This window comes from Echiichthys vipera (genome assembly GCF_963691815.1).
Source record: "Echiichthys vipera genome assembly, chromosome: 5".
Lineage (NCBI taxonomy): Eukaryota > Metazoa > Chordata > Actinopteri > Perciformes > Trachinidae > Echiichthys > Echiichthys vipera.
In genome coordinates, this window is record NC_139830.1 from 19,038,283 (window position 1) to 19,054,750 (window position 16,468).

The following is a 16,468-nucleotide window of genomic DNA, read 5'->3' on the forward strand; positions in this document are numbered from 1 at the left end:
TGAGCAGAGAGGTCAGGAAGTGTTCTAAAGAGTGGATTTAGGAGCATGCAGGAATGTGTTCTGAAAAAGAAAAAGAAGCAGAAATATGTCAAATTCTCCCCCATAGTGACCATTTAGACATTATCTCTATTTTCTTACCTGGCCACCTGCCAACAGTGATGTTGGAACCATCTAGCCAGCCGTGGGCAGTAGAGCGGGTCGTCCTTCATCCAAAAGATCGCTTGTTCAATTTGCAGCTCCTCTGTCCGCATGCAGAAGTGTCCTTGGGCAAGATACCCAAATTGCTCCCCGTGCTGCACATGGGTGTGTAAATGTGGTCTGAATGACTCGATAGTTGATGGGCAGGTAGCCTCTGCCATCAATATGAATGTCTGTGTGAACGAGTGAATGTGACAAGTAGTGTAAAAAGCACCTTGAGTGGTCAGAGGACTAAAAAGATGCTATATAAGTACAAATCCATTTACTTTGGCTTTTTCCAATCTCACCAGGGATGGACAGGTCGATAACTCACTAATCACTACTTTGATACTCGAAGACTTGCTCATGTGTTATTGATGCCTGTGAATAACAGGTAAAGTGTTTTCTTTCACAACGCAGGCTCTCTCATTTTAAAGGATAAATGTAATTTTGTGAAATGATGGCTCATTTTATAACATGTACTTTATATAATCAATTACCTATTAAGTCTATAATGTAAGTGTAAGTCTATAATAGTTTTATTTTTTTTTCATTCTGTGCTAGTTTTTAAATGCTGATTGGTCAAATTATAATACTCATTCAAAAGTGTTACTGTGTTATTATATTTAAAAACATATTCTAATGAACTGCTGTCAAAATCAATAGTGTCATAAAATACTGCATGTAGATGTGCGTACCGATAATTCTTCCCACTTTCTTCCTTTTTATCTGTCTCTTGATCTCTCTCTTCTTCGCTGTCATCCTTTGAAATAAATTGTCTGTGCCTGAATGCGTGATCTTTACTGTTAGCGATATGGTGTTCAATTTGATTTTCCAGCTGAGAGCCTGGCAGTCTCTGTGAGGGCTACTATGAGAAAGGATGTGCAAGAGAATGACTTGGAAACATATTTCAATGAAGCTGTGTGTATGAATCCAAATGTGGCCCTGAGTGTCTTAACCTCAGTGTGTGTGTGTGTGTGTTTGTGTGTGTGTGTGTGTGTGTGTGTGTGTGTGTGTTTGTGTGTGAGAGAGTATGTTAAGCCTTGCTCCACTGACACTCCTCCCTCCTTCTCCACAGAGAGAAGTGCCTTCTTTCGTTGACCCCTGTGGCTGTTTGGCTCTACTGAAGCCGCCTCTGCCTCTGTGCCTGTCAATGTCTGCCAGAGTTGCCAGCCACACCAGAAGCTCGGGGACTGCCCGGATTGCCAACCTCATCCACTGAGACGGTCTCCACACCACTGACACCTCCCTCCTTCCCTCCACCAGCCAGACCTCTCCCCATCCATACCACTCAGTCCTCGTCGGTGGAAGTCAAACAGTCTGCTCTCCCCTGCAGACAGAGCCTGATATTTAAGACAGGCGGCTTTCACCGTCCTCCCTCCTCTCCCCCAGCCCTGCATCTTTTCATCATGGGCCAGCTTGATCGATAATGTGTTTTGCCATTTGTCTCATCTGACAGTTCAGCCGAGGAGTGAGGCAATAGCCAGAACTGGTGTGAGAGAGAGAACGAAAGAGAGAGATTACGAAACAAACCCCCGAGGCCATCACCAGCCCAGGCCCTGGGTGACAGGCAGTGAAGGATTCTTATTACAGCCACAAACAGACTCTTAGGATGGGCCCCAGGTGGTAGGCGAGTCCAAGGCCTAACAGGCTTCACCTCAGAATCACACCCTGTGGAAAAAAAACCTTATAAAACTAGATTTTTCCCATGTCCTTGACCTATTGTTTCGCATCATTCGCCCCAGTGTCATTAAAACATACAGACACACATATAATTACATTTGCTGGATATCTATTTCTTTTAATCGACCCCTCCTGCCTGGTTCAAAATGACGATGAATGTGACACAGATCCGGGACACAAAGTGGCTGACATTGGAGGTTTGTCGGGAATTCCAGAGAGGAACGTGTTCACGACCGGACAGCGAGTGCAAGTTCGCCCACCCTGCCAAGAGCTGTCAAGTGGAAAACGGCAGAGTCATTGCCTGTTTTGACTCACTCAAGGTGAGCATGACAAACACCTGTGATGTTCATTCATGACTGCCTTGTCTTCTCTTTTTCCTGGCGTGAAATGTACACTTTATATTTTGGGGTTTTAAGGATGTCAGAACTTTTTAGACCTAAAAGAAGGTGTAGTTGGAGATTCTCAGCTTAATGGAGGGCAGAAAAGTCTCTAATAAGTTAAAAAGAAAAGTCATCGCATGGGGATGCATGCATTTATGAATATGTGTATGTATGTGTGTGTGTGTGTGTGTGTGTGTGTGTGTGTGTGTGTGTGTGTGTGTGTGGGTAAGCCCAGATGAGGCTGTAATCGCATTAACATCTGTGAATAAGACTCAGAATTTCCCTCTCTGGTACATAACTTTAGTGCAGAACTATCGGTTGCCACTTTGCGAAAGTTTCTGTGTGATCGCCACATCAACTGGCTGAATGGGAAATATGGAACTAGGACAGCACACTGTGTATTTCATGTTTGTATGTGAGTCAGTGAGTGTATGTATATGTGTGTTATTTTGAGGTCATGCAGCACAGTGGGGTGTTCTCAGAAGCCTCTGTAATTTACTGTGTATTTTTGCCCTGGCACTGGGACAACGTACTCCCACTACGCTGCTCTCTCTGTCTCTCTCTCTCAGAGACAGGAGGAGAAAAATCAAACAGGAAGAAGATGGAAAAAGGGAGGAAAATAGAATGGAAGAAAAAAAGTACATATATATTAAGGGATTTATTACGGAACGCTGCATATTCATAGTGGCAAGAAATGTTTTTTCTGATGCTCGAAAGCAAAGCTGACTAGAAGGAATGTAGTCTCTTTACGGAAGGATTTAGTTAAGTTTGAGTAAAAACCTCAATAATAAGTGAGCTTGATTTTGCATCATGACTCAACCAACTATGTCTATTACAAATTCCGTTTAGCTACTGTACAAGAATGTAGGCACATCCTGGACTGGACAAAACATTACCAAGGATCATGATCTTGGCAGTGATGATGTTTCCTTCAAATTGCAGTGAGCAAACACAGAAATTGCAAGAAGGTAGTTGGGATGGAGGATGCCAAAAGAGCAGGACTTTTACATCACAGATTGGGGTTTGATTCCTGAGTTAGTGAAAGTTTATAGTTTTAGTTAAATTTTAAACAAGAATTATATTCTCCTGCCACGCTAGCAGTTTGTGAGGCTGCTTGTTATGTCATGTTTAATGTTTACATGTGTCCCTATGTTAGCTTTGAGCTTTAGCATGCAAACATTTACTAATGTGAACTTGAGACAAAGTACAGCTGAGGCTCATGAGAATTGTAGTAGTTTTGCAGGTATTTGGTGATAAACCAAAATACAGAACAAACTCAAATTTGGACCTCATGGTAGTCAATCCAATAGTTAGATGGGCATGAAATATCAACCTTGCGTTGTTGCTACAGGAAAAGTCAGGGGATCACCAAAATCATTATGTCTCTTCCTCTCGGGACTATACATGTCTGCACAAAGTTTGATGGCACTCTATTCAATAGTTGAGATATTTTAGTTTGGACCAAAGCGATAGACTAACTGACCAAGAGATGGCACAAATAAAATGATTCTGCTATTCAGGCAGGTAAACATCCTGTCTCATGCTTCAAGTCAGCTTTGACTTTATCAATACAAACTTTAACCAAGACACTTCCCCCCTTAACCAAACCATGAAGTTTTTAATCATGCTTTAATTGTCATGAGCGGTAAAAACAATTAATATTATGCAGATATGTTTGGCCACCGTAGTACATTTCTCTCGTAATACTGTATATTTGCTATAACATAATTTCTTAGAAACAAAGACAGGAATCAACTCACGTCAACTAGAGCTCTGTTAGAAGAAGAGAAGATACGGCAATACACATTTTTTTAAATGCACTATAGGCAACACATTACCCCCTCAGTCTTAAACACACACACTTCACAGTTGCCGATGCCCATACACTGTGAATATATAGTGCATCTGGTCACACTTATAATTTCATTCAACAGTGAAAGAGTGTGTAAAGAGTCAGCTGTGGCAGCATGTGTCATGGCAGAGAGCCAAACATAAACACTGGCCTTCTGTAATATAGTATATAAAGTACATGTGCATGTTCATATGTGCATGTTCATATGGAGTACACAACATACGCACACATATATCACCCAAACAAAATCACACTGCAGCATTTTAGCCTGCTGCCTCATTATTCCAGGTACTGGAAATGTGTTGGACACAGCGTTATCGGTTAAGTCAACGTGGGTGTTTTGGCCCAAGTGAGCACAATGATTCTTGATCTAGAGTTCTGTCTACTGCGTTGTGCACATGTCCTGTAATTTGTCTCCTATCTGATTGGCAAGCAGGGTGTTATTCTGTGTAACTGTAGACCAGAGCTGGAAGTCAGTCAAGCCAATCCAGGCCACAGCTCCCCTCCCTGCCTCCGTGACAGAATGATAGATCTGTTTTATCCGCAGATGAATTCATAATACATAGCTAGGCATGGAGAGAGGGGCAAGGGGATAGGGAAGGACAGCGGGAAGATGTGGAGAGAAAAAAGGGAGTAAAGGGATGGATGATGGTACACGTGGCTTCGCACTCCTGGACAATTTGGCATTCCTGTTGAAATGTAGCTCGGCAAGGGAAGGGACAGCCTGTAGATGGAGAAATAGAAAGGCATCTGTATTCAAATGGTCTTTTTTTTAATCAGATTTAATAAATGCACTTTGCTCTGTTTGTTTGTTTATTTGTATCCCTTTAGCTTCAGCACAGCTAGAAGCTACTCTACCAGGGTCCTGCAATTTTATGTTTTGACAATACAATTTACACAATCACATTAAACACAATACTTAAACATTAAACATTACATCACGCAAAACACAACTCAAATAGTGAAAGAATTATAACTGATGCAATTAAACAAAAAAGCAAAAAAAAAAAGCCATTACACGACTCCGAATGAGTCTATGTCTAAAGAATTAGTGATAAGAAAGCCCATGCAGCCAACTCACTACAAGAACTACCATAAGATACTGATGTTTCGCTGAAAGTAATATTATTTAAGTGATTTTTATATTTAAGATATATTTATATTTCATTGAGTGTTTTGTTGTTGTTGTTAATATTATTTGGGAGTAAGTTCCATTCACACATTGGTCTGTATGTGACAGAACGTTGAATTGATTTGGTTTTCGCTTAAGGTCAAATAAAAAACCTCCAACTGCATGTCTTGTTTGATAATGATGTATCTGTACTAAAAGAGATTTTTTTTATGCACAATAAAAGGTGCCTTAGTTGTTATGACCTTCAGTAAGAAAACCATTAGTGAGTACACAAATCTATTTTTAACTTCTAACCAGGAAAGGCTTTCATGCATTTCACTGCCATTTGACCTTAACCTACATGAAAGAGCTACACGTGCAGCTTTACTCTGTATCAATTGTAGTTTTTTAATATTATCTATTGAAATGCCAGACCAAACCACAGATCAGTAATCCTGGTGTGAAAAAACAGAGCCTGAATTACTTCTTTAACTGTTTGTGGTCTTTTAATAACGGACAGAGTGTTGGCGATTTTAGTAACCAGTCTCTGTATGTGTTTGTCCCAGAACAATTTATTATCAACGATAGCCCCTTAAAGTTCAACCTCTTCTCCTTGTTCTACCAAAGTTTGTCTTGTACTAAGATCAAGTTTCTGTTTGGAACATAAACTAGTTCTTTTAATACATTTAAAATAAGTTTGTTACTGCTGATCCAGTCTACTACTGATTGTACTTCTCTCTGTAATTTGGTATTTAAATCATCAACATTTGTTTTTGCTAAATATGTAGTGGAATCTTCAGCAAACATTGAAATACTTGCTTTGTCTAGTACAGAGGGAAGATTGTGTAGAGGAGGGGCCAAGACAGCTTAATTAGGGCACTCCATGGTAGCCTTACCTTTTGGAAAAACTCTTAACATTAAAGTAAACTAATTGTCATCTGTCAGTTAAATAACTCTTCATCCATAATAATGCTGTTTGAGACAACAGTAACAATAACTCATGATCAATTATATCAAATTTTTTTTTGATGATGAAATTATTTTTCTATATGCATGCTGATAATTTGTAACCAAATCATTTTTAAAAAATAAGACTGAATCTGTTCATAGACAATTCTTTCCATTATCTCACCCAAAATTGGTAACAAACTTATTGGTCTACTGTTTGATCCAGAGATAGGCATTTTCTCATTTTTGGGAAGTGGCACAAACATGTATTTTCATTAAAACATTTAATTATATTAATTATCAGTTAAATGTGCAACCATATGAGCAATGATTGAGGCTATTGGCTTCAGCAACTTGTCATGGAGATAGTCAACCCCTGGTGGTTTATTTTTACAATTCATAAGTAATAAAAGTAAAGTAATACCACCTTCGACACTGGCATTCTTAAGCTTGAAGCAACATGTCTTACCTTCCATGATCTTGTTTGTTTATCAATTTATATGATAAATCTGTATTCTGTGGGTGTGTAGTATTTTTGAGTTTATCAGTTTTATTTATGAATTAATCATTGAGATGATTGGCAATATCACTTGGTTTAGTGAACAATTCACCTTCACTTTCTAATCTGGGGTCAATTTAGTATTTCCTCTTAATATATAGTTTGAAATATCCCATGATTGTTTACTATCATGTTTTATTACTGTAATTGTATTATTATAATACAATTTATTTTTACAGTTACAAAATGTAAGTTAATAATATATTTGCCAGTCGGATTTAAAATCAGGTGTGATTGCTGTTTGCTTAGCTTGATTTCTTTCCTTGTAGTCTTTTAATTCTCGATGTAACCATGGGGCGTTGCCGTTTCGAACAGTAAACTTCCTGATTCTACAACTGTCATTTAAATTCGATCATAGAGCTGAAATGCTTTCTTTAATTTCTGACATCATCTTTATACTTTCATTGATTGAAACTCCTGAATGATCTTTTCATTATTACTTTTGGACCCGACTTTGGAACTTTTGTTTTCCTTACAATTGCATGAGCTCTGTATCTTTATTCTTTATTTCTTACCTGTAGGCCTTTATATTGTGATGTAAGTATTGCTCCCTCTCTTTCTTAAGCTTCATCAGTAATTCAGTGTTATCTAAAAAAAAAATTAAAAAAGCAGTGAAGTTTTAGCTCCCTTCAATGGGTGGCGTGACGATGGAGTGATAGAGGCAAAAAGGAAATGAGTCAGAGGCAGATCCACTATAGGACTGGCTGATATTACAGAGAGAGTGAACATCTCAGTCTGAAATCACAACAGTAAAAAAGAAAAGTAACCTGACAAAGACGTGTGGAAACTGTCTGGGTACACAGCACAACTTCAACAATATTTCACATAGTGTATGTGTATTCATTTAGTATTTGAATGAATACAGGTAAAATATTGGGGTTATTTTGGCTGATGGAAGGTAACTGGCTCAATCTGCATTTTGCAAGCAGTATTAAAACAACTACTTCACTACTCTTATGGTCTTCTCAGAAGGTAAGCGATGCTATTGGATCTGAGGGGTCTCAGTTAAACTTCTCAAGTGAATAGGAGGCAGAAAAACACATCGCAATTAAACACCATATGCTCTCTGCTTGGTATCCAAGGATACAGCTTCTGTGCAATACTGTATCCGTGCTGGCCACTACGAGCTAAATTAGCAGTGTTTTAACTTTATAGCCTAGTTTAAGTTAAAACATAACATTATCTGATGCATCCAGTCTGCCCTCCGGTATACATCATAATAACTGTTTAGAAATCAGTTATACTGTATATTTCAGGGAACTGCAGGGATCGGTCTCTCATCCATTGACTGTGTGTTGTGTAGTAAAAACACAAAACAATTCAACTCTGGCACCGGGTGGGCATGTGCTTGAGATGAGCATGACCATGTCAGCTTCAGAGGACTATGCCCGCTTGTCAAGTTGCATGTGCCTGCCTAACTCTCCGCTCAATTGTCATTGAACAGGAATTACTAGGTGCGACAAACATTCCCCGTCTAAAAAGACCTTATTTAAACATGTGTTTTAATCATCAAGTTGAGCACACGCCGAGTAGTGGATACTGTCCTCTACAAAAAATGACAGCATTGGTTTTTTGTTCAAATGCTTAAAACTTAAAAAAAATATGTTTTTCTGAAAGCAGTCTACAGGTGTGTTCACACACAACTCAAAGCAAATTCTCTATCATTTGTATTTGCATGTAAACCAGATCAGAAAATATTCATATGACTACTACTACTAAGGTTGCTGTTCCTTTTGGGCTTTTGGCCTGCCAAAGGAATTCAGCATCTTGTTACTATTAGCAGCAGTAGACAAAGCTGCTTTCATTGAAAGTAAATGAAAAGCCAATCTGGGGGTGTTTAGGCTGACGAAATACAATAAACTCGTCATTGGGGCTGTGATGGGAAATAGGAAAGAATGAGCCAAAAAGCCACAGGAGCACTATTACAGTTTGATGGACTAGCTACTGATGACTGTGCTGAAATTGTCTCAGTAGGTTCAATTTCCACGTAATTTCTTCTCATTAAGATATTCATCCTTTCTATTAACATCTGAATATTTATTCTCTTCTTGATATCAGAAACCTCAGTTTTCTATGAAAAGAAATATAAGAGTATTATATAGGCCCCATTTTGTGAGAGTGTGAGATTTCTATGTCTGTTTGGATTATAAAGAAGGTCAAGGTACTATATAAAAACTGTGAAAGTATCAAAACCCTCAATCCACAAAGAAATGCACACAGCACGTATTCAGAAACTGTGTCTTTAAACGAGCCGCAGGAATTCTGTACGGTTGTGATGTCACAACTATATTATATATAGGTAGAAAGTAGAAAGCTACAGTGCCTTTACAGTTATTTCCTGGCTGCAATGAGGCTTCAGAGACACAGAGAGCATAGATGTGGAAGACCTGAAATCGTTGACCTATCACAGCAGACTGAGCTTTTTCGGGAGGGAAAATTGAGGATTTCAGACAGAGGGTGCATGCAGGTATATTCAGAAAAACAAGAAAAATAATGTGCTTTTTGAAATATTACAGCATGTAAACATGTTGCAGTAGAAACGTAAAATAAGTATGAACCTAAAAATGAGCATCATCTCACCTTTTATATAAAGATGTTAGCTGGACTTCTGGGTGGGTGAAACTCCCTAAAAACCCTCTAAGCTAGAAAAACTACATTGTTAAATTTTACATATACTTAATCCACCTTTACAATTGGGAATACATTATATCAGGAATACATATGAATAATTGGTTTTTTTTGTTTGTTTGTTTTGTTTTGGGGAGTGGTTGTTGCAGTTGCTGTTTTTTTGTCTGTTTGTGTTGATTATATTTAAGTCCTAAATAAAGATTCTCACTCAGTGTTAACAAGCCTGCTCAGGAATAACCAATTAACTCATTTACTTGCTTCAAAGAAAACAAGATAATATAAAACACTTTAAAGGAAAGTCATGGATGTAAATGAGTAGGGAATACTCAACTATGTTCTTTAGGGATGAATGAAGCTGTAGATGCATTTTCTCTCTGACTGTCATCATTTTGTCTGGGAGCTTTGAAAGAAAGCTGTGATGCATTTTCTCTTAAAAGTAAAGGGTTGGTAATTTCTACATTTTACTGGTTTTCAACCTCTGTATCCTCCAGCCTGTAATCAAGACCATGTTCTGCCAAAAGAAATATCAAATTACCACAAACTTTAAAATTTTTAATAGAAAGTGATAAAAACTCCTTAACACAAAATGGTTATGAGGAAACTGTGCCATAACCAGATACAATAAATGTTTAACATTCAAAATGTTGTAGAATGGAGTCATACTGTACATTGATGGGATGCATTTTCTAGTTTATTATTTAGCAAAGTTACCCTAACTTCAACCTCCAACTAATTATTTTTAGTATTTATTTTTTTTGCCTAGACCCTAATAGTTATTATCTAATAGTTGAGATAATGTATCCTGTAATTCATTAAACTGCAATTTATTGTGTGGTGTTTTTCACAGTGGAGGAATGTACTACTCCCACAGTCTCACTCCTACACTGTGTTGCGTATTTTCCTTTGAATTTATGAGTTTGTTAGTGAGTGTGGACTCCACCTGCTCATCTGATACAAAATCCCACAATTATTTTATTGTGAAATTAACAATCACAGAAAATATATACACGTGCATATTATTAAATTGAAAGACATTAGCAAGAGAAAACAAAAAAAGTTGAAACTCAATATATTAATTTGCCCAAATCTATATTTTCATTGAATTAACTATGAAGAAGTTGAACTATATCTTATTGAGTCTGCAACTTCTCCATACCGTGTTGTATATCAACACATGTGACTTAAAGAAGTGAACCAGATAGCCAGTTAGCTGTTTAGCATAACAACTCTGAAGCAACAACACTGAAATACTCTAGTGTATAGTATGTGTCGTAAAACCCCAGCGTTTTACAGTTTTTCTCAATTGCTAAAACACTAAACCCTGTTGTCTGAACCAATTTCTCTGTTGCCCGAACCCACTGATTGAATCAATCACTCTTTTGGCAAAACCATGAGCACTTTTCACCTGTTTAGACACAACTTCCCAACACATTTTCATTGTGATGCACCTGTGCTGCAGAATGGTGAGCACAGGTGGCAAAAGTCAAACACAATTAAAGCACGGTTGTCACTACTTGGACACAACAACTCAAAATTGATAACACTTGTGGCTAATGATGTGAGGGAATATATAAAGCCAGTTCAGAGAGCACTGATTTGTGAGGCACTACAATGGATAGAAATCTGAGAGGAAGAGTTTGTGTGAGAGGAGGTCAAGGTGGTCAAGGTGATCAAGGTGGTCAGCGAAGACGAAGAGCAGTAATATCTGATGAAATCAGAGCTACTGTGATTGACCATGTTTATTTCCATGGTATGATCATGAGGGAGGCCGGACAAAGGGTACAACCAAACATCGGTAGATTCACTGTGTCCACCATAATCTGAAGATTTAGAGAAGAGAATAGGTAATTATCTTTTTTGACATTATAGTACAGTATGTAAATGTTGAGAGCAAATTACTGTATGACATAATACAGTATATACTGTACCACAGTATACTGTGATTAAATATATGTTTCAGTACATCACTGTGCCAATGTACTGTAGTATTGTAATGGAGGGTTAGTCTGTCTTTAGGCCTAGTATTCCATATTCCATGTATATGTTTTGTAACTGCATGTTCTCTTTTTGTAGAATTGAAAGACTGCCACATGGGGGTGGGAGGACAGGTGGCACATGTACACATGTGGCAAATGCATACGATTTATGTTTGTTTTGTACAAGTGCTGCGTGTAAATGCACAAGATTTCTGTTTTTTGTCTTTGTGTAAAGTGCTAAATGCAAAGGTTTTTTGTTTTGCAACATGCATTCAGCTTCATGTCCTGAGCGTTGTGTTTTCTATTTTTCTATGTAGTGTTTAGTGACTGCTCAGTAGTGTTTTTAATTTTGATTGACTTGGGGCACGATTTGACAACAAAGTTCAGTTTTGGGCACAGATTGAACTGTTTTGAGGTGAAAGTTTGGTTTTGCAGTCTGAGGTTTTGTGAATGTAGCTTGAAAATTGGAGTTTGTGTTCACAGTTTAGAGAAAAGGAGAGAAGCTTTCAAGAAATGTGTCTTAGCAATCAATGCATTCTGTCCAGATACATGTTATATATCTCCAGTCACTACATGTGAGTTACGAGAAGCACTTTTTTCCTGTCAGAGTGATCAATAATTAAGGGCTTATTTATAAAGAGTACAACTACACACACCCATACATTTTCATATTGCGCAAAAATAGCCACTCAATCATGAACTAAGCAATGAATGTTGTACCACATATGTAGTATACTTCAGAGTCCTTGAAAAGATCCAACAAATGTAGAGGGTGAGAGAGAGAGAGAGAGAGAGAGAGCAAGAGAACACATAACAGGAGAATAGGTAAGGCAATATGTATTGAGATAAGAGCCCAGTAGAAAACGGAGCTAGAAGTGTGTGTGTGTGGTGTGTGTGTGTGTGTGTGTGTGTGTGTGTGTGTGTGTGTGTGTGTGTGTGTGTGTGTGTGTGTTTGTGTGTGTGTGTGTGTGTGTGTGTGTGTGTGTGTGTGTGTGTGTGTGTGTGTGTGTGTGTGTGTGTGTGTGTGTGTGTGTATGTGTGTCTGTGTCTGTGTCTGTGTCTGTGTCTGTGTCTGTGCGTGTGTGTGTGTGTATGAATGAGTGTGCAGTGCACAGAGGGATGCCGTATATTGGATAAGAACTCTTTGAAAGGGAAACGTCCTCCAGCAGTGTTAATTTGCTCTGTATCTGTATGCTACTGTCATGTTCTCTGCTCTCATCCTATCCTCTCATTACCTCTGTTGATCTGTCTCTACTCAAACCATCCTACATCCACCCTGCACCCCCACCCCCCACTTCTCGTCATTTTGTTTTCCTCTCCCAGGCATAGAAGACTCTTAAATTTCCATTTCACACACAGTGATTTTTGTATTTTTTTTTCGTCTATCACTTTCCCTCATGTTTGTCTCTGTTTTTTTTTTGTTTTTTTTTACTGTGATCAGCCATCAGGAAGAGATGATTCATACTTCAATGATGGACACTGCTTACTTGTCCTTTTGCATCATCAGAATTTGGTCCGCAGAGATAACTAACGGTAACTGTGTTTAGACTGCTTATACATGTGAAAATGATGTTCGTCCACACGGTCGATGTGTCTTTGTTGTCTTAACTGCATTGTTCCTCAAAAATTAACTTTTCCTGATCCAGAAAACCGTGCAAGAACAGTTTTCAAATGTATCCAATTTGTGGGCCGCATGCTAAAAGCTTGTTTTTGTGTGTAAACAATGCTTGCTCAGGGTTGAAGGCCAAAACAGAGAGAAAAATGCATTTTTAAATTAAGTCAGCCATAGTGTGAATGTGATCTAAGGCTGTTTTCACAGCTGCCATATTTAGTTCTGTTGAATCGAGCCTTGGAGTGTTTATCCCCTTGGTGTGATTTGTTTGGGCAGGTGTGAACACAGCTATCATACAGAGCAAAACAAACAAACTCAACGCTTCGGTATACTTCGTTTATGGTGAGAACGTGACCTTGATGTGACCCAACTACCAGGTGTACGCCACGAATGCTAAACGGCTCTTGTAGCCAGGTCTGCTTTGAAATCTAACTGCAGTCAAGCACGCCATTGCAGAAATGTACATTACATACATTTAATCACAGAAATTTCACAACATCATATTATTAAATTTTATTTTTGTGGTTTGCTCTTAATCTGGACAGTGCAAGATAGTTAGCCTACCTTGCTAACATTAGCACTGATTACTACTTGACATCACACTCCCATGGAGAATGCTTATTTAGAGGGCCACTGTCACTGCAGAAAAATGTATTAAAATGAAATATTGGTTACAATATTAACCAATTGATCCCCAGTGCAATTTCAGTCAAAAGCAGCTGGACTTTTTTCTAGGAAGATGTTTCACCTCTCCTCCAAGAGGCTTCATCAGTTCATGTACGCAATTGACCAGGCTGGAACTGGTCCAACTAACTGGTGTGGAAATCCTTCTTTAGTGCTCTATTGAGTCTTAACAACAGTCCTTGGAGGACTGTTGTAGGAGGCCATTTGTGAACAGACGTTCTTTGAGGTTAGATTGTTGAATCTCCTGGGAAGGGATGAAACCGACTGCTAACAAAGTCGAAACCTACTTTCCACCAACGACTGTCACTATAACGACGGTCGTTGGCACTTGGAGCACGAAGGGGTTCCAGTGACATCATCGGCCTTGTGAAAGGTTAAATACCTGGATCTCCACATCAGTTAGTTGGATCAGTCCCAGCCTGGTCAGATGCGTTCATGAACTGATGAAGCCTCTTGGATGAGAGGTGAAACGTCTTCCTAGACAAATAACCCAGTCCAGTTGCTTTTGACTGAAATTGCTTTGGGGATAACGAAGACCTGGACAAATGAGAACATTCACAGGCTTATTAACCAATTGAGTGTACACGGCAAAAGAAACCCCAAAAATAAAGTTACTGATTTCTGAGCAAGAATACATTTTATTTACATTTCCACCTCAAAACAAGGCTCCATACTTGATGTTATGTTTGGGCATCTTTTGTATTTTGAATTGTGCCTTGAAAGTGCTTGTTTGTACATGAGTATCCTCTGAGCTGTTATATAAAGCAAACATGATGTTATTAGTATTACAGAAACTCAAAAACATTAGCGTTAGCAAGTGGGTGTACTTCTTCTAACTGTTATCATCGGCACTCTGCAGATCCATTTATAGAATATGTATTTTGGGCCCAACTAAATAAGATATACCATATCTGATTCATCACATAGCTCAGTCCCACACAGGACATTATGAAAGGAGGCTTTTATTAGCACATTGCCATGAAGTAAGCAGTGAATACACAGCCAGCAGCTATTAACGTTGTCTGGCTCTCTCTCTCATGAGCAAGTCCTCCCTTGAAACGTCTCCTCTAAATGTCTCTCTGTCCTCAGAGGCCACCATTTCTACACCCATCTGTGGATATGCTGCCTCAGCATACACACCAAACACACACACATCCATATTTAAACATGCTGCATCAGCATGGAGACATGATACAACAACATCAGAGTTAAAATACATACAAGGGCATTCAGGAATAGCCTCTCACAACATGCATTCATCTCTCTTTCACCTTTTGGCACCCACTTTCACTTACTCCAAACTACTGTGGCCTCAAACTACAACACTCTACATGCAAATTCCTCTCCAAATATGTTTTTGGCATTATGTATGTGTTTTTGTGAGATGCTGGAGGGCCCTGGACATTTAGGTATTCTGAAGCTTATATCAATATCTCTGCATGCTGAGTCGTGATGTCCCATTGCTATTGCTGCTCCTGCTGCTACTGCTGTTGTGAACAGAATAGCTAATCAGTTATGGCCTGATCCATTCCTGATAGTATGTCTGCACCTCACTGCTGCTTTTAAAGTGTGCCATTTGTAGTTTTTTGAAGGTTTTGTGGTAAAAGAAAAAATTAAGTTAGCCTGCAGACAATTAAAGGTAGAAAGTGTGAGTAACGGAGCATTAATGCAGAACAGCAAGCCAGTCTAGTCTACCAACCTGTTATTTGGCTCCTGTCTTTCAGTGGTGCCATAACTCTGTCTACCCCTGTCTTGCCTTTTCTCCATCCTCTTCCCATCTGTCACTGACCCTCTGGTCTTCATATGATATCAGGAGTCCAGACACTTTTCAGTCGCACTTCTGAAGTCTAATACCTCACTTTCATCCCTGAACACACAGCGACGCAACAAACAAAGTGTTTCTCTCTATCACAAATAGTGACGCACGCACACACACACACACACACACACACACACACACACACTCAGTAAGGCAGAGAGAGTCCTGTGGAATCATGAGCATTCACCTCAGGTAGGTAATCATGTTAGAGTGGCTTTGGTGCCTGGTTAATGGTATTGCAGGCTGCAACAGGCAGGAATTTGGAAGCTGGGCAAGTCTTTATTGTGCATTTTCAATTGATCATGTATGCATGTCTCATTACAGAAGCCATTGTACTCAAGTTTCCAATCATGACGTTATGGGATTGAGAAATTAAAATGGGACAGGAGAGAGTTTGGATGATAAAAGAGAAACCAAAGGACAGAATGTGTCATTATTTTGGATTACAGTTCATTTCAGTTGCTAATGAATATCTGTCAGTACTGAATCCACTTTTTCCAAAACTCTTCATGCAGTCCGCATTACCAATATTCATCTTGACCAAAAAGCTAATCCCACCTCGAAAGCTCCTTCAACCCCCACCTCATAATACATTCCAAACTGTCAAATTATGTGAATATCTGCACCAACCACATCGAAATATACTGTATATAAAATCATAGCAGAATATTTACGACAGATTGAAATAAACATTACAAACACAGCTGATGGCAATTTCTACTGAAAAAGAAGACACAAAATGTGATGCTGATGAGAACTTGTAGACAAATCCAAGAGAGAGGAAGGACTAGAACCCTCACAGTACTGTACACAGTATGAACGATTATACTATACATGTTGTTGATGAATTCGTATTTTTTGTTCCAAATTTTTTATTTTTCCCTAGTAAATTACTATACAGTATGTAAATATGTAGAAACACTGAAAGATATTGAAAAACATTATACGCCTTGAAATCCCGACCAACACTCTAGAAAGGCATAGGGTCCGGCAACAAGCAATAGACCTTCCCAACTCAAGGGGCGACACCAATGCATGC

The 16,468-nt window shown here is 38.8% G+C and overlaps 1 protein-coding gene across 4 annotated transcripts in view; it reads left to right on the plus strand.

Annotated features, from left to right (window-relative positions):
* The window catches only part of LOC310947223 (muscleblind-like protein 1), a 69,204-nt gene that overhangs the window by 20,446 nt on the left and 32,290 nt on the right, over positions 1-16,468 (plus strand). For all 4 annotated transcript variants that reach the window (XM_083913974.1, XM_083913973.1, XM_083913976.1 and 1 more), the window contains exon 2: positions 1,256-2,180. In XM_083913974.1, coding sequence (XP_083770100.1) covers positions 2,007-2,180 — 174 coding nt within the window. In that variant the 5' untranslated portion in view covers positions 1,256-2,006. The remainder of the gene's footprint in view (positions 1-1,255; positions 2,181-16,468) is intronic.